Source organism: Notolepis coatsorum, assembly GCF_963971535.1.
Source record: "Notolepis coatsorum genome assembly, chromosome: 1".
Classification (NCBI taxonomy): Eukaryota; Metazoa; Chordata; class Actinopteri; order Aulopiformes; family Paralepididae; genus Notolepis; species Notolepis coatsorum.
The window spans coordinates 32,968,056-32,987,461 of NC_140165.1; the positions used below are offsets into that span (position 1 = coordinate 32,968,056).

Sequence of the window (19,406 nt, forward strand, 5' to 3'; positions counted from 1 at the left end):
CCATTTAGACAACAGTCACACCGCTAGGCTAGATCATCAAATTTTTGTAAAAAAAAAAAAAAAAGCCTACTCCATCTTCGGCCAATCACAGTCCACAGTGAACAAATCCTCCGAACGAGACGTTAACGGTCGCCTCCATTTCGCGCGACGGTCCCTCGTTTTTGGAGGGAGAAAATAAACTGTTGAGAGAAGAGGAGAGAAAAATCCTACGCTGCGTTTGACAGCCGGACATGTCCACACTGTCTCAAGTGGTCCGTTATTTGGTCAGAGGACAGAGCTACCGTAAAGCACCGTGTTTTTCCACGCGGGAGTGCGTTAACACCTCGTCTGCGTCAAACGCGCGGCGTCGCTCCTGCTCCAAATACATTCGCCTGACCGCCTTTCAAACACCGTCACTTTGCTAGCCGTCGTGGGCCAACGCGGGGGGGGGGGGGGGGCGAAGACCGGCAGAAAGCGTACGTCTCTAAGCGAACGCCGACAAAGCAACGCTGAGCGTTTATTTATTTAGTATTTACCCCCTCCCCCCCCAAATTCAGTCCTCCGTCTCCTGATTGGCTCCCTACTCTTGAGGCTGAGCCCACCCCCCTCTCCCTCATTGGCTCGAGGGGTTGTCAATCAAGGTGACCGACGTGGTGAGTGGGGTCTGGGGGGACTAAATGAAGGGGTCAGTCGAGACTCTTCGCGGCTCAAAGAGTCATCCTCTGGAGAGGTCAAATGTTGACAGTGCGACACCTTAATTCTTCACTCTGTTACAGCGGTTCCTCCTCTTCCATGGGTTCCTCTTCTTGCCTAGTGTGGAGGTTAAAAGAGAAGAAGAGATATTGATAACGTATGCCCCACCATGCGTTACCATCCCCTCATTCCCTCTTGACTCATTCTCATCTAACCCTCTAGTGACCCTTTACAACGTGGACGTGGACTTTGGTTTGAATCCTGCCAGCCCCTATTTGAAGCATCAGATCAGCCAGTGAGTGGCGCTGTTCATGTAAGTTATCAATAGCCTTTGATAGGAAAGTGACCAATGAATTTTTTTTTTTTTTATTAATGCAATTATGCATTTAAGCATTTAATTCAGGCTGTAAAAAAGATTATACAAATAATCAAATATAAAAATTGTAATTCACAGTACTGGTTATATGTACTGCTGGATTGTGTCAGCCTAACACACGGTTATAATTGGCAATATATGAAAACCTCCCATGATACGATGATGTAGACAGGCGATCACCAACATAATGTGTTATATGGCCCAGCCCTACGGCGACGACGATGTAATTAAGGTCAATTGAACACTATGGATACTAGGGGTGGGACGATACAAGTAACTCATGATACCATACTGATATTTGGCCCTCGATAACGATAATATCACGATACATGATATCTGCAATAATCTATATATTGCAATTGCATCAATTAACTATTAAATATGTCCCCAAAGGAAAACCTTGTTACCATCTGCAATATAAATATATATACAATATATATCATCTGTTTTATCTAATAATCCAATATAATTTTGTCCTGAGGGACAATGGTGGTGAATTGGGAGACCCACCTGTGGTCCATGTTGGCCACAGAGAGCGAGGCCATGGCGCTGACCGCCTCGGCCTCCTCAGAGTCTCCTCTCTTGGCCTCCAGCAGGGACAGGCCCAGCCTGGTGGAGGAGCGATGCACCGAGCACCAGTACTTACCTGAGAGGAGGTGGGGGAGGAGGAGGAGGAGGTGGAGGAGGAGGAGATGGGGGTGGAGGAGGTGGAGGAGGAGGAGGTGGGGGTGGGGGGAGGAGGTGGGGGGAGGAGGATGAGGTGGAGGAGGAGGTGGGGGAGGAGGAGGTGGGGAAGGAGGAGGTGGGGGAGGAGGAGGTGGGGGGGGAGGAGGTGGGGGTGGTGGAGTAGGAGGTGGGGGAGGAGGAGGTGGGAGAGGAGGAGGAGGTGGGGGGAGGAGGAGGTGGTGGGGGAGGAAGAGGAGGTGGGGGAGGAGGAGGAGGTGGGGGAGGTGTGGTAGACAATGAGGAGGGAAAAAAGGAGAGATAAAGAAAGGAGGACAAAGGAAAGGTTGAAGGAAAGGAGAGAAAACAAGTTTATCAGTCAACAATATGAAAGACATTGTATGTGTTCAATATCACGTCTGGACACTTGACTATTCCATCTATGTTTATAATAGCTCATTTCTCGACTATGAGAAACATGAATATGATAGCTGGGATATACCGATATTAGACAGGATAATGAGTGAAAACCTTTTTTTTGTGGTTTGTTTTGGTTCTTTGGCCATACTCGTTCCACTCATTCAATCTTCTGCAGTTATTGGTCCTCATTCTCGAACGGACATACGTGAAAGTTACGGGTGTGCGCCCGTGTTTTTAACAGCTTTCTTTGGGAGAAATCCTTGGGGATTGTGTCACTTCGATTCTATAGACATCCGTGGAATTAAATAATTATAATGATAATAAATATGACAATATTTGTATCATTAACAATTACGCTTTACATATATAGTGTGTGTGTACAGTACACTCACCGTGTCCTGAATCAGCTGCTGCATCTTAATAAGCTATAGATTTATATGGAATTCGTTCATCTATTCTTAGTCTATTCCACAATATCCGCGATTGGTTTTAGTTCCTATTTATTTAGTTTGCAGTGTGTGTGTGTGTGTGTAATGCTCACGATGTCTCATTAGAGTCATGATTATAAATGCTAAACGTCATTGTTAATGATGATGATGAGTAGAAAGGGAATTGATCAAATTAAAGAAATGGTTTGATAGAAGGCGGCTGGGTGGCGTAGCGGAGATTGTGCTCGTCACCAATGCAAGAGACTCCGGTATCGAATCCCGGTCTCAGCATTGCCTTCGACTTGGACCGGCCGTCGTACTGGCTCATTTGGCAGAGTCAGCGGGAGGGAAGTCGATGGGTGGGGATTGGACGTTGTGGACAGCGACTCCTACAGGTCGGTTGGGTAATGCCTGCACAGCAGAGACAGGAAGTATCGGGGGCAGCGTGAGCCTCCCATGCGTTACTCCTCGCCACTGAGAGTCCGCGCTGTCTGGTGAAAAGATGTGACAGACTGCCTCCTTGTGTACCGGAGGGGACACGTGATGCAAGGCTTCTATCCCCACTACAACCGACCAGTGGGGGGCATAGTCTAGCAACGTTCAAGACAGGGGAGGGGAGAATTGGCAATACGAAATTGGGATGGAGAAAAATTGAAAATGAGGAGAATAAGTGGATAAAAAAAAATTGTTTGATAGGAATAAGTTGTCTCTTAATGAAAACAAAACTAAATGTATGGTATTTGGTGGTGTTCCTACCGACTGTGCAATTAAACTGAATTTAAATGGAACAGAAATTGAAAGAGTATATGAAACAAAATTCTTAGGTGTGATTATAGATCACAAACTATGTTGGAAGCCACATATACAATATATCAAAGGTAAATTAGCCAAATCTGTTGGCATTCTGTACAAAACAAGGGAGCTGTTAAATCAGAAATGTTTGCATATATTGTATTTTTCACTTGTTGTGCCATACATGTCATATTGTGTTGAGGTCTGGGGGAATGTTTATAAAACAAATATAGATCCTATTATTAAACTACAGAAAATAGCTATTAGAATAATAAACAAAGCTAGTTACCTTGAATCGACAAATCCATTATTCATAAAGTCCTGCACATACAAATTTGTAGATATGGTGTACATAAAAACCGTGGAAATAATTTTTCGTGCTAAGAGTAAAAGCCTACCAGTTTGTATTCAATGTCTCTTTCAATCAAGAGAAGGAAAGTATAATTTAAGAGGGTTGTGTATTCTTAAAACATGTAAAAGGTAAGAACTAATGTAAAAGCTAGATGTGTTTCAATTTTGGAGTTAAATTATGGAATAGCCTTAGTGACGGGTTGAAGTTGTGTACTTCTCAGGGGAGATCTAAAAAAGCCTTAAAGGATAAAATAATTCAGGAGTACAGTTTTGAGTCAAAACATCAAACATTAGTTTAAAAAAAATATATATATTTCGTTTTTAAGAATTTGTAAAGGATAGGCAAAAATAAGCATGTGCTTCAGCCTATTCCTTTTTTTCGGTCGTTGATTTTGGATTTTGTGTGTGAGCTTGCCTTATTATGTACATTTGTGATTTTCAATAAAAAAAATTGTTTTGCAAGTCCACACGGGTGTTTTTGATTTGTCTGTAAATAAGACCGTAAAATAAAAAAACGTCATTCATTCATTCATGATACAAATATTGTCGTATTTATCTTTATTATAATTATTTAATTACGAGGATGTCTGTAGAATCGACGTGAACACAATCACTAACTATTTATCCCAAATGAAGCCTTTTACCAGTTTCATCACTTTGTAACTGTGCATTGTATGTTACTATTGCACTTTACTGTTACATTTGTTGTAATGTACTTGTAATGTACTTGTGCTGTATAATGACAATACATTTGAATCTAACTTAATCTAATTTTGATCGGTCACAAATAGATTCCGTGCTACCTGTTGGATATTTCCCCATAAGGGTCAATACGAAGCAGACGCAATGGATAGCCTCTCCTTATAATGAGCTGGCGGGGCGTTTCTGTATGCAAATGAATGTGTATGAGAATACACTTCCAGTTTAAGAATGAGTGACGTTTTTTCATTCATAGGAACCCAGCTGCAATGATTTTGGCCACTTACGGAGACCCTTTCACGCGTTCAGGAATTCAGAGGAGGATTTTTGTAAATTTGTTAGTACAAACCTTTTACCAAGATAGTTACAACAAAGTGGCACAGATTTGCTAACAATGGTCCTCATTCTCGAACATGTTCGTAAGTACCTTTTATTTATTTTCATTTTTATAAATAAAGGATAAATAAAAAATAAAATAAATAAAAGGTACTTACGAACATGTTCGAGAATGAGGACCATTGTTAGCAAATCTGTGCCACTATAAACACAGTATGAAACACTATGAACACAGTATCAAACACTATGAACACAGTATCAAACTGATTTAAACTGATTTAAAAAATTTAACTCACTGTGTATTTCAAGAACCTTCTCTAGGGAGTGAACAGCATTGGGATTGGGCCTCTGTTCCAGAACTGCCTTCGGGATGGAATCCAGCTGTGAAAGACAGACACACACACACACACAGACACAGACACAGACACACACGCACAGACGCACGCACAGACACACACACACACACATACACACACGCACACACACACGCACACACACACACACACACATTATGCCAATGTTAGATAATGCATAATATTGTAGACATAATTTCCAATACCTTCCACAAGGTGTCACCCTTTGACTATAATACCAGATGATGGCTTTCAGCTTCAGACTGTACTTGTCTTTTCTCCCATTCCCTTTCTCCTCTCCTCTCCCTCCCCCCACCCCTATCCTCCCCCCCACCCATCTCCTCTCCTCTCCCCCCACCCATCTCCTCTCCTCTTCCCCCACCCCTCTCCTCCCCCCCACCCATCTCCTCTCCTCTCCCTCCACCCATCTCCTCTCCTCTTCCCCCCACCCCTCCTCTCCCTCTCCCCTCCCCCCACCCCACCCATCTCCTCTCCTCCCCCCCACCCATCTCCTCTCCTCTCCCCCCACCCATCTCCTCTCCTCTCCCCCCACCCTCTCCTCTCCTCTCACCTCCTGGCCGAGCAGAGCCGCCACGCAGGCTTCGGAGGCATCACAGATGGCGGTGAGGTCATGACCCCCCTCTAGCGCCAGGACCACCCTGCCCCCGGCCAGTGTCATCAGCTGCCTTGTCAGATAGCCAAAACCTGGTGGGGGAGAGAAGAGAGAGAGAGAGAGAGAGAGAGAGAGAGAGAGAGAGAGAGAGAGAGAGAGAGAGAGAGAGAGAGAGAGAGAGAGAGAGATGAAAATGCTTGTTGTGTTACATGCATTTCATTAATTAAATGAAGTAGTTTATTGAACATTTCTGGTGGGAAAAACCATACAAAATAAATTGTTATTCAATATGTAAAATGTTTTAAAGTGTTAAAACACTGCGGTGGGGATCTTTAAAAGGACATGCATTCTGCTTTTTGAGTGCGGACTCCAGTACCTGTCGTTGGGTTTCTCATTTTGGTCAAGTGACTCCGTAAACCAATGACCAAATCGAAGACTGATACTAACTCACTGTCATGCAGCAAGTACTTCCACACTATCCAGTACTAATTAAAGTAATCTCTCTATGGCGGCTAGGTGGTGTAGTGGGCAAGGCACTCGCCACCAGTGTGGAGACGCTAGGATTCGCGTGTTCGAATCCAGCTCTCCACATTGTTTTCAGTTTAGCTGGTCGTCCGCAGTAATACACATTGGCCGTATTACGGGGAGGAAAACTGAAGGGTGGGGATCGAACGTTGTGAACAAGCGACTCCTACAAGTCGGTTGGTGCGCCTGCGCAGTAGAATCAGGAAGTGTCGGGGGCAGCGTGAGCCTCCCACGCGTTACTCCTCGACACTGAGAGATCGAGCTGCGCAGGTGAAAAGATGCGACTGCTGTTACCTCAAGTACCGGAGGGGACTTGTGCTCTGTATGACTTAGTCCACATTGCAGCCGCTTGTGGGAGGCAAGAAACAGCGTTCGTGACAGGGGAGGGTTGAATTGGATGATACGAAATTGGGATGGGAGAAAAATAGAAAAAATGGAGAAAAAGTGGATCAATAAAAAAAAAAAAAATCTCTCTACGATACAATATAGGAGGGAATCTGTGGCAAAATGAAAGTAATAAGCGGGTTTTTTCTCTACACTATATGCCCATTCTCAAGAGAGCGTGCCGTGTTGTCATACAGTGGATATGTAACAGTGTATATAAGATATATTATATATGTTCAAGTGGTCTATTTTGTGTTGAACTCACTCACTGCCTGTTGATTTCGTGAAATGTCTACAAACACTCTCAAAGGAACTATGACCAGGACCTGCTAATATTGTCAGGCAGAACAATCTCCTTCTTTATCTTTTCCTTTTGGGTAAATCTGCATTTTGGTATGGCACCCCCTAGCTCATGGAATGAACAGTCCTTAGAGCTTGAGATTCTCCCCTCTGTTGCAGAGTTTAAAACCTTGATCTGCAACCGTTGTCAATCAAGTTGTAGGTGTTTTTTTTTCTCCTCCTATTTTTCTGTATTTTCCTCCCATCCCAATTTAGTCGTTATGCCAATTCCCCCCCTCCCCTTCCTGGTCCCCTTCCCCCACTGGTCAGTCTAGGGAGCCCTGAAGTCTATCACATGCTTCCTCCGATACATAGGAGACAGCCAGCAGCCTCTTTTCACCTGGCAGCGAGGACTCTCATTGGTGAAGTGTAACGCGTGGGAGGTCACACTACCTTCACCATTCCCTCCCTCGCTGTGCAGGCACCCTGACCGACCTGTAGGAGTCGCTGTTTACAACGACCAGATTACCACCCACCGGCTTCCCTCCCGCTGACACTGCCAATTGTGCCAGTATGACGACCGGCCAAGCCGGAGGCACCGCTGACAGCCGGATTCGATACCAGTGTCTCTGCGGTGGTAGACAGATGCTTAGTCCGCTGTGCTACCCGGCCGCCCCCACAAGTTGTAGGTGTTATAATTGATTTGTTATCCTTGCTTTTTGCCTCACCTTGTTGTCTTACTGTTATGATTTTATATGCTGTGTGATTTTATATACTTTTATATTTTGCCCATTTCTGTATGTACACTCCACGTGAATGAGGGAAACCTCATCAGAAATTAAATAACTACTACTACTTGTAGCGTTTGTGTTCTTGATGGTGTGTTTTGTTAGTTCTCAATCGTTTTGTTGATTCTTGACGACCACTTTGATGTGCTATTCTGCAAGTCATACTGGGCTGAAAAGCCCCCGCATTTATGCTCAACATATCACTGTTAGGATTTTTCAAGTGGAAATACAGGATACTACCTGTATCATGTTCCCTTTAGCTCATAGCTAGCATCAGACCACAGTAGTCTAAACTGTTGATTTTACACACATACCTCCTTTCTCCATAGACAGAAGTCAGTATCCTCCATTATATTCCTACCTCCCATCAAAGGTCACTTGCAAAGAGCACCCACTGTATGCTCCAGAGGTGCAATCCCAAAAACAAGAGTTAGGGATATAATGTAAATAATGAGCCTCATTTATCAATATTTCTTTATGTGTAAAAGGTTTAAAGTTGATACTGAATACTGAGCCACAATTAACTTAAAACGCAAAATATGCATGCCAACTGTTCCTAAGAACTCACTATAATCTCATAATTAGTTGGAGTGTATATACTGTAGTGTATTTCTAAAAAGCTGTCTGTATTTCACTTGATAAACGAGGCTCACTGACAGAGAGGGGAGGCAATCTATATACAAAGTCACCACAACGGTTTAGACTTGTGAGGTGCAGTCTGATGTCGGCAATGATCCATAGGTAAAATTATGCAGCCGTTATCCTAAAGGACCATACCAGTCTAATTTTGACTTCTGGCCATTACTGGAGAGTGCCCCTGTCTTTAACATAATTTATGTTGTAGGTGCATACGGTGTGTGTTTTAGCTGACACCAGCTTACCTTAGTGAACACCATTCACACTGACATGGATGTTGAAAAGGGCTGGAAAATACTTGAAAGTTGTTTGAAAGTTGCCAGGCATAGTGTAACTCGGCTTTCTGAAAACTATATAATATATAATTGAGTTATTTAACTTTAGCTAACACTACTACAAGGCCCGCACGTCAAACTTCCACATTGCTGTGTGAATTTTAATAGCTTGTAGTAAGAGTAATGCAGTAACATTAGGGAAAATAAACAATACAGTGATTCTCACAATGGCGGTGTGAAAGGTAGGCTGAGATCTACCAAAACATACACTTTATGAACATGAAATCTGTTAAAAAACGGGGACAATCTCTGGTAATGGTTGAGAAGTCAGAATGAGACTGGTACAGTCCTATTGACCGTTTCTCCAGCCGTACGTACATTTGGAAGTGAGGGTGTAGCCCCCCAGGGGTGAAGGGTGTCCCTCTACCGCGTCGAAGCCCGACGACACCAACACCACGTCTGGAGCAAACTCATTGGCTATGGGCATCACCACCGACCTGAGGGAGGAAGGGGCGGGGTTTATACTGTGAAGACAAATACTGTGCTGTTGTTGTTTTCTTTTGCACATCAATTAGATAACATTAGATTCGATTAGATTCAAATGTATTGTTATCATACGGCACAAGTAGAGTAGCCTACAACGGAAAGAAGCTTGGCATCCAACCAGAGTGCAAATGTAACAGTAAAGTGCAATAGCAATATACAATGTACGGGTGATTAAACTGGAGTATATATAAACGAGTAATAATACTAATCAGATGTATGTACAGTGTTTAAAGGTATAAAGACACTGGTAGTAAGTCATACTGGCCAGCGGTATAACTAGTGAGAGGTAAGGGATATGTACAGATAAGGGAGGTACATTCACATATATTCTTGACAAGTTTGATGTTTAGATGGAAAACCTTACCACCGTTACAGATGTAAACAGACCTCTTACAGCCACAGAATACAGTTAATGCAGTTGAAAACTCAGTCCTTGTGTCAAGAGCACAACTAGAGAAAGGGAAATAATGTCTCCATTCCTGTTTCTTATTTCCTTTCGGGGATACCCCTGTGTGGATCGCTGATCGGGCCACTGTTCATAATATAAATAAATAAAGACATTCATGAATAAATCAAAAGGAAATCAAACGGTTGGAGGACAGAGAGTTGACTGGACCCGTGTGAACAGAATGGTGAAGCAGCCGGTTACGGGCAGAGTGTTTACTGAAGCGGGCTAGAAACTATTTCTACAGGCAACACGTAGCAAAAATTACTTGTCTTTGACCACTTAAAATAAGTGGTATGTGTTCCTTGTCCTCAAATGAACCTGTTCTTCTGTTGGTTTGTCGTTTGTGGGCAAAAACATTTTCAAAGAAAAAACATTTAGGATCCTTCTGGGTTTCCATCCGGGAAGTCGAGCGTAGTCGGAACCTTTAGGTCTTACTAACAAATTTTTTTAGACGTTGTCTCCGTAAATATATGCAACGAGATACATCGCCATACACCGTTCAGCTGAGACGATTTGTTGTATGAGCCCCATCGAAGCAAACCCATCTAGAGTCCGGTGGTAACTGTGTGTGTCATAAGTTTCACCTATTGTCATGCACTAAAGCGGAATTTATATACTGTACATACATCTGATATACTCCAATGTCAAAGTGCTGGCAATGCCGCTAGTGCTGAATAATAATAATAATAATAATAATAATAATAATAATAAATAATAATAATAATAATAATAATAATAAATTGTATTTGTAGTGCACCTTTCGTTCACTAGGATCCCAAAGTGCTACAGGGGTAAAACATAGTTAAACCCACTACACACAGACTTGGCTGACAGAGAAGGAGCACGTTCAGTGTTAGATGCAACACTGAACGGCACAGGAAGTCCTTCATTCCGACAGCCATCAGACTTTATAACGCATCACTGTGCCTCACTGCATCACTGAGCACAGGGTGACAGTACTATCTGACATAATCTTCCTGGACTTTTACTTTTAAATGGACATTTTACAATTTTACACTTTTTACTGTACACTTACTGTATATTTTGACTGTATATTTTATATTTTAGAATATATATACACAACAGAATGTATATAAAAAAAATTGTAAGAACCGGACCGTATTTTATTCTTATTCGTGACTTTTGTTTCTGACTACCTAAATGTATACTGTTTACTGTGAGTGATCTGTAGTGCCGAATTTCCCTCTGGGTAAATAAAGTATCACTATTCTATTCTATTCTATTCTATTCTATTCTAATATAATGTATACAATGGCATGCACATTTCTTGATTCTGATTGGCTGAAACAGAATTCAGATGTTGTTATTTCTCATAACACACTCCACGTGATCCCAGAACCCGCCCACAACCGAATTACTTTGTTTCCGAATCACAACGCCGTTCATTCTTTTACTGAATGAAACCAAGATGGCGGACAATAATCTTTATGAATGGATGTATTGATTCAGTCATAACGACTCATTCAAAATAGATACATTTACCTGGAATATGTTAGTTGTTTACACAATGTTGGATTATGTAATTGGTTTGTCATGACTCATTGTAAAACAAAATATAAATCGCGGGCGGGGGGGGGGGGGGGAGTGGCCACTGGCAGTTGCAGAATCCGACTCCTCTCGGGTGAACGTGCAGACACTCTATCAGCCTACCCAGCATGTAATTTGAAACACCGCACCTCCCAGCTGCTTCTAGACACGGAAGCAACTTTAAAAAAAAAAAATTTACCTACTTTTTCTGCGGATGGTTTTGTGAATAAATCTCCATTATGCTTCAATGAATGTGTTTATTGTATAGCAATAAGGTTGGATGAATTCGGCAATTGTATAAAAGACATTACACCACTTGTTAAGAATTAGACTAGAGCATGCCTAGGGGGGGTCTAACGACCCTCGGCTGCGCCTCGGGCCTAACAACCACCCCTAGGCATGCTCTAATTCTTATAACACACTCCTGCACGTGATGTAATGCTTAATCAAACTATTTGCTTCGTATAAACCCTTCTTTTGTCAACGTCATCTGGTACGCAAAGCAGGCGTTGTAAAGACCTGAAATATCCCTTTAACAAGTTCAAGGAATGTGTGTGTGTGTGTGTGTGTGTGTGTGTGTGTGTGTGCGTGTGTGTGTGTGTGGTGTGTGTGTGTGTTACCTGAAGGCAGCCAGGTACTCTACGTCTCCCATGGGTGGGTCCAGACCACCCGTAAAGGCTACGTTGACATTGAAGCCCACTCCTGGCCCGCTGCCAACCTAGAATGATACAATACCCCACAAAACACCCACTCTGAAACCACAACATGCACAGATTCAATTGAACCAAGTCAGACAAACAAAATTTTGTAGTTCCCCATTAACAGTTACGTCATACACACAACGACACACACGACACACACACACACAGTACAGGGCAAACGTACCTCATCAGGCGCCCCGCTACCGGGGAAGAAGTTGCCGTCGTCATAGCGATGGAGAGACAGGTAGAGCACGTTGGGGTCGTCGTAGAAGGCTTGTTGGGTTCCGTTGCCATGGTGAACATCCTGGGGGGTGGGGGTGGACAGAACGCATGGCTAGTTGTTAGGCAGAACCGACTGTATAATTACATTCAAAGACCTTGGAATATTAAAGGCTATAATACTGGTATTATTTACCTCTGTGATTACAACCCGTATATATCGTCCCTATCCCAAAACGTACACTTGGATTCAAATTGGATTAGATTACCGGATGCAATATTATGAAAGTAGGATTTAGTGAGGACTTTGGAAACAGACCCCCCCCCCTCCCAAACAAAACACAGGGCCCTCACAAAACCACACAATAGCATTTTAATGTTTGCCAGTAAACAGCTTGTTCTCCCACCACTCTCTGCCTTTTACAACACAATTCCTAGCTGAGTCATACGGTCTCCCAGGGGGACTATTCCAGGAAAGCAGGATTACACACAGTTAGTCAGATCAATGTGAAAAGGGGGTTTGGCTCCGCCTTTGATGTTTTGGAGTGGAATCTGTAAAACTTGAATATTATAGGCCATGGAATGTAAATCGTTCATGTTCTTCATACTGATGATCACTGGGCTCATTTAAACCCAAACAACCGGGATGTTGTTTCCAGGGCTTGACATTAACACCCGCCACCCGCCAAATGCGGGTAGAATTCGGCAGTGGCGTGTAACTCCATCACTCTTATCAGCCACTTTGGCGGGTAGACCGTGCAGTGTCACCGTTTTAGAGTCGTAGTGAATAGTCTCTTTCTCTCTCTCTCTCTCTCGGAACGCAGTGCAGTGCGCACTTACTTGCGTTGCGCGTAATTAGTCTCTTTCTCTCTCTCTCTCTCTCTCGGAAAGCATTGCACGCGCTTACTTGCGTCTCGCGTAATGAGAGTCTTTCTCTCTTTCTCTCTCGGAACGCAGTGCACGCTTACTTGCGTTGCGCGTAATGAGAGTCTCTCTCTCTCAAGTAGCCAAACTTTTTTTTTGTGACCAACTTTTTATTTTATCTTTTTTTAAACAAGTTCAGAGGAAAGAGACATTCACATCAGCATTTCATATTAATTCCCACAGTGGCATAAAAAAGTGTCTTTTCGGTATATAGATTGTCCGTCAGTGTGTGTGTGTGTGTGTGTGTGTGTGGTGTGTGTGTGTGTGTGTGTGTGTGTGTGTGTGTGTGTGTGTGTGTGTGTGTGTGTGTGTGTGTGTGTGTGTGTGTGTGTGGTGTGTGGTGTGTGTGTGTGTGTGTGTGTGTGTGTGTGTGTGTGTGTGTGTGTGTGTGTGTGTGTGTGTGTGTGTGAGATTTTAGGCTGGTGAAAATGCTGAGTGGCTAGTGACTTTGGAAAACCATGCCCTGGTTCTTTCACATGATCACTTGAAGTGATCACGACTGTATGATCCTGCTCTCCTCTCTCTTGAACCTCGGACACTGACCCAGTGTTCTGACCCACTATAAAACTGACCCAGTCCACGATGAGGATCCTGCCGACGCTGAGTCTCTGCTGGAGCAGTTTGGCGGCGATGGCCACCGAGTTGAAATAGCAGAAGCCCCTGAATGACAAAAAATCAGTATGTGTCCGGATGGCAGAATTCAGTACTGTATCTACAAAACCTTCTGTTTAATCATCTTCCATTTATTCATTTGCTTAGATTTTTCAGGTCTGGTCAATTTGAGCATAGTGTTATTCACAGTCAAAGATAAAAAAAAAAATTGTATTGAACAGACACAGTATTTCTGACACTGGAATACATTCCCTGAGATCCATAGATGTCCCTAGAATCAGATACCAAGAACATGCAAATGGGCCATATTAAAAAAAGTCTGTAAATGTGTATTCTACGTTCTTATGGAATGAATGTGATTAAAAAAAAAAGATAAAAAAAAAATGAATTATAAATACATTTTGAGTTAATTTTCATAGCGCGATAATTTTCTGTGTAATTCATTAATCTAATTAACGCGATAAACTGACAGCCATAAAAAAAAAAAAAACATTAACCCTTTCACCACCACACTACCAAAGGGTTAAGCCTTTCACAGCGACAATACAGAAGGTTAACCCTTTCACTGTCACATGACAAATGGTTAACCCCTTCACACAACCACACTACAGAAGGTGAACCCTTTCACTACCATGCTTAACGTCTGTAGTGTGGTAGTGAAAGGGTTAACCTTCTGTAGTGTGGTAGTAAAAGGGTTAAAAAAAATCTAAAAATCATAGCCATGAATGGGGATTTAGCCATTACACCAAAACAGCTGAAATGAAGACAATTAGCTATTATTTGGCTATTTACAATGGTCATTTCATTACAGTTCTTCTTGTTTTCAATGAGAACAAGTGACATTCACCCCTCCCTCCCCCTTACCAACACACACACACACACACACACACACACACACACACACACACACACACACACACACACACACACACACACACACACACACACACACACACACACACACACACACACACACACACACACACACACACACACACACACACACACACACAATACATAGTAATGTCACAGTAAAAGGGAGCTATGTATCTGGTTGTCTGGACGATGACATTTTGTGCTTCACATTTAACATCTTTAACGGTGACAGGTTAAAACAAAGTGGGTGACTAATTGAAACCATCTGGCTAAAGTAACGTCACACAGCACTGTGTACATATGAACCAGATGACGTAGGGCGTTTTTTTTGCCCAGCCAAGCACATTCCAACCCAGGTATTTGTATATCCATGGATTAGACATGTCTGTGTGTATGTGTGCTTGCGTGTGTGTGTGTGTGTGTATGTGTGTATGTACACGCGTGCGTGCGTGTGTGTGTGCGTGCGTGTGTGTGTGTGTGTGTGTGCCTGGTGGACTCTGGCCTTACATGGGCGTGCTCTCCTCCGCATGGTGTCCCGGGGACGAACCACGGCGAAACCGTTCTGCAAGAACACACACAAAAAAAGAAAAGACAAGGACAAGAACTACGTTACCCACAGTGCCTTTCATCTGGCGGTACTCGTTTTGATGTACAGAGGATCCGAACCGCTACCGGATTCCTCAACGTCAACCAGAACAACAACAACAACATTACTTCAAACTCTAAAAACAAAGTGATGAGCAACTTTTAAAAGTGATTCACTCGCTTCACATTGTGATCCGCCTGTACGTCGTTCACATGCAGTGCAGGCAGAGAGAGAGAGAGAGAGAGAGAGAGAGAGAGAGAGATCGAGAGAGAGAGAGAGAGAGAGAGAGAGAGAGAGAGAGAGAGAGAGAGAGAGAGAGGAGAGAGAGAGAGAGAGAGAGAGAGAGAGAGAGAAGAGAGAGAGAGACCTTCAGTTCCCCGGTGGCCACTTTGAAGACAAGCTCCACCACGGAGCCTACGGCTAGACGGGCAGCGCTGGAGGAATGGACCTCATTCCAAATGGTGTCACTGTCCACCTGGGAACACACACACACTTCAGTATCTATTCTCTTTATTGAGACAGTAGGAAGGATGAGAGGGAGGCAGAGGAGGGGAGACACAAGAGAGACGGTTCTTCATTGAGACAGTAGGAAGGCTAAGAGGAGGCAGAGGAGGGGAGACACAGGAGAGATGTTCTTCATTGAGACAGTAGGAAGGCTGAGAGGAGAGACAGAGGAGGGGAGACACAGGAGAGACGTTCTTCATTGAGACAGTAGGAAGGCTGAGAGGAGAGACAGAGGAGGGAGACACAGAAGAGACGGTTCTTTATTGAGACAGTAAGAAGGCTGAGAGGAGACAGAGGAGGGGAGACACAGGAGAGACGGTTCTTTATTGAGACAGTAGGAAGGCTGAGAGGGAGACAGAGGAGGGGAGACACAGAAGAGACGGTTCTTTATTGAGACAGTAGGAAGGCTGAGAGGGAGACAGAGGAGGGGAGACACAGGAGAGACGGTTCTTATTGAGACAGTAGGAAGGCTGAGAGGGAGACAGAGGAGGGGAGACACAGAAGAGACGGTTCTTTATTGAGACAGTAGGAAGGCTGAGAGGGAGACAGAGGAGGGGAGACACAGGAGAGACAGTTCTTTATTGAGACAGTAGGAAGGCTGAGAGGGAGGCAGAGGAGGGGAGACACAGGAGAGACGGTTCTTTATTGAGACAGTAGGAAGGCTGAGAGGGAGACAGAGGAGGGGAGACACAGAAGAGACGGTTCTTTATTGAGACAGTAGGAAGGCTGAGAGGGAGACAGAGGAGGGGAGACACAGAAGAGACGGTTCTTTATTGAGACAGTAGGAAGGCTGAGAGGGAGACAGAGGAGGGGAGACACAGGAGAGAAGGTTCTTTATTGAGACAGTAGGAAGGCTGAGAGGGAGACAGAGGAGGGGAGACACAGAAGAGACGGTTCTTTATTGAGACAGTAGGAAGGCTGAGAGGAGACAGAGGAGGGGAGACACAGAAGAGACGGTTCTTTATTGAGACAGTAGGAAGGCTGAGAGGGAGACAGAGGAGGGGAGACACAGAAGAGACGGTTCTTTATTGAGACAGTAGGAAGGCTGAGAGGGAGACAGAGGAGGGGAGACACAGGAGAGACGGTTCTTTATTGAGACAGTAGGAAGGCTGAGAGGGAGACAGAGGAGGGGAGACACAGAAGAGACGGTTCTTTATTGAGACAGTAGGAAGGCTGAGAGGGAGGCAGAGGAGGGGAGACACAGGAGAGACGGTTCTGTAAACGAATTAAGCCATACCAGAAATGTACTTATTGTTTTCCAGGAAATAAACTGATTCAGCATATATATATATATATATCAATTAAGTCTTATTTTGACTAAAACCCTAAAGACGATTAGTTCCAAACCAACCCAGTGAGAAAGGTGAAGACTTACCCCCACTCCGCCACAAGGTAACCGTACAAACATGGGAGTGACTGAACCTGGAGAAGAGTGAAAAATGCAATCACTGGTCAAACTCTTATCAATGCCATCATGACCAAATATGATTAATAATTTGTGTCAAACTAGGCTAGCTTGCAGCCAGATATCTTTCTACTGAACACACAGAGAGGACATTGGTATCTATCTTCTTGTCTTGTCTTCCTTGCATTTCCCATAATGTTGGCGTGTTCCTTTAAAGGCAGGTTTTCTAGGAGGAGACCGAATCGTCCGTTAATAATAAGCATGGCCACTATGAGATTTTAGCTTTGAACTAAGAGTCGCCTGGTCAGAGAACCTCTTGTATAAATGTGTCATGATGTGGCCCTGTGTGTGAGTGTGTGTGTGTGTGTGTGTGTGTGTGTGTGTGTGAGTGAGTGTGTGTGAGTGTGTGTGAGTGTGAGTGAGTGTGTGTCTGTGTGTGTGTGTGTGTGAGTGTGTGTGTGTGTGGTGTGTGTGTGTGTGTGTGTGTGTGTGTGTGTGTGTGTGTGTGTCTTACAGTCTAGTTTCTGTCGGAGAGGGTTGGTTCCGTAAAGCAGGACGTGGGCTTCAGAGTGAACCGTCTGCAGCTCCTCTAGTGTGGCCTTCCTCCCACGGATGCACTGCACACACACACACACACACACACAGACACACACACACACACACACACACACACACACACACACACACACACACACACACATCAGCGTGTACTACACTCTTCCTGTGTTCGTATTTCTGTGATGCTCCAAATACATTTTTTTGTGTGTGTTATTCTTTTAGAAGAGTGGGTCGTCTGCCCTCCTTAAGTATTTCATGACTGCTTCTGCCCGGGTTCAAGTGGACAGAGACGCGCAGGAAAACTTTAAGTACAGATCAGCCGATGCCGAGATCTAAAACTTTAAGTATCCATCAGCCGATGCCGAGATCTAAACTTTAAGTATCCATCAGCCGATACTGAGATCTAAACTTTAAGTATCCATCAGCCGATACTGAGATCTAAACTTTAAGTATCCATCAGCCGATACCGAGATCTGTCAGCCGACACCAAGCACCCGGTCCGATCCGTTACATTCAGTGGTGCAGTCGTAATATGGGAACTGCCCGGACGCCACGTGCGCGCGCGCGCATGCGCACAGAACAGATTATTATTATGCAGAATAAATAGTAGGAAACATGTTTGTATAGGAAATTACTAGTTTTAGTTTAGTTTTGTAAATATTGCCTTGAAATAGAGAAGCTGAAAAAGGTAGCAGGATGTAGCCTTCAATATATAAAGAAATTATATTGTCAACAGATATGGTTGAAAAACAAACAATGTTTTAAATGTAATTGTAGTTACAATTTCTTTAATTGAATGAACTTAAACTAGAAAAGTAAATACAAACTAAATTAACAATGTAACTTGGTTTACAGAAGGACAGTTTCCTTCTGAAGCACAACTTAATGCCTCATCCTTGATCCTTCCAGTCGGGACCATTTGTCACATAGTGAGAGGTTCCACAGCTCAAGCAAACCCCCACCAATTGGTACAGGCTTGTATTTTGGTTTGGCTCTTCTCGTTCTTTGTTATCCTATCGGTATCCAGATAAATGCCGGCCGCCGGGTACTTGGCGCACGGCGCGACGAGTCCAGTGACAATTGTGAACGCATTTTTGTGTGCGCACGCGTGCACATCCGTACGCGACTGCGCATACACATCCGTGCGCGATTGCGCGTACTTCTGCTCAGCGAACTACTAGGACGGCGTGGTACCCCGTCCACCCACCACTGCATCCCTGGTTACATTTATTGAACAGTATGTAGACTCTTAGTTTGGGGTCAACATGATTGCTCTTCTGTCAAGGACAAACGATTCCACTACATGCCAAAGAAATACAGAACATCTGGTGGCCTTCAGTGCTTTGATTTCTCACACATTCCACTCTTTTATAGCCTCTTGCTATTGGATTCTAACACTGGGGGACTCCTCTGATACCGGGCGTCAGCCTCGCATTGATCTGATATCCAACACCAGTATCAGGGTGAGGAGGAAATCCATTAAGCAATATATCACAGGATAAAAAAAATGTTTGCTTGACAATCCAATTTTACTGCACATAAAAAAAATTGGAATGAGGTGAACAAACTGAAAACATTATCTTATTAGATAAAATAGATTATGTATATATTTTATTGCAGATGGTAACAAAGTTCTCCATAGGGATAGTTATTAATAATCAAATTGTGGTCAGTGTGTGTTAAAGAGGCACTATGCAATTTGTTGTATTGTTTCATGTACAATTGGCCAGTTTGTGATGCACATTAAAGAATCTGACAAGCTTATCGTCCCATCCACACAGATATGTTGTCCAGAATCAAGCCTGCCCCCCCCCGGTGATGACGTACCTCACACTGTGCCATGAGCCCCCCCCCCCCCCCCCCCCTCCTGGCGATGACGTACCTCACAC

At 43.8% G+C, this 19,406-nt stretch overlaps 1 protein-coding gene across 1 annotated transcript in view; it reads right to left on the reverse strand.

Moving 5' to 3' along the window:
- Positions 1-620: 620 nt before the first annotated feature.
- LOC311229276 (uncharacterized protein) overlaps positions 621-19,406 on the reverse strand; it is a gene marked incomplete at its 5' end in the record, with an annotated part of 145,380 nt that continues 126,594 nt past the window's right edge. Inside the window, 13 exon segments of the mRNA XM_084315344.1 lie at positions 621-789; positions 1,559-1,694; positions 5,034-5,118; positions 5,662-5,795; positions 8,969-9,087; positions 11,753-11,850; positions 12,018-12,137; positions 13,549-13,636; positions 14,972-15,005; positions 15,008-15,026; positions 15,418-15,525; positions 16,930-16,976; positions 17,474-17,576. Of these exon segments, the coding sequence (XP_084171470.1) occupies positions 750-789; positions 1,559-1,694; positions 5,034-5,118; positions 5,662-5,795; positions 8,969-9,087; positions 11,753-11,850; positions 12,018-12,137; positions 13,549-13,636; positions 14,972-15,005; positions 15,008-15,026; positions 15,418-15,525; positions 16,930-16,976; positions 17,474-17,576 (1,131 nt within the window). The 3' untranslated portion in view covers positions 621-749.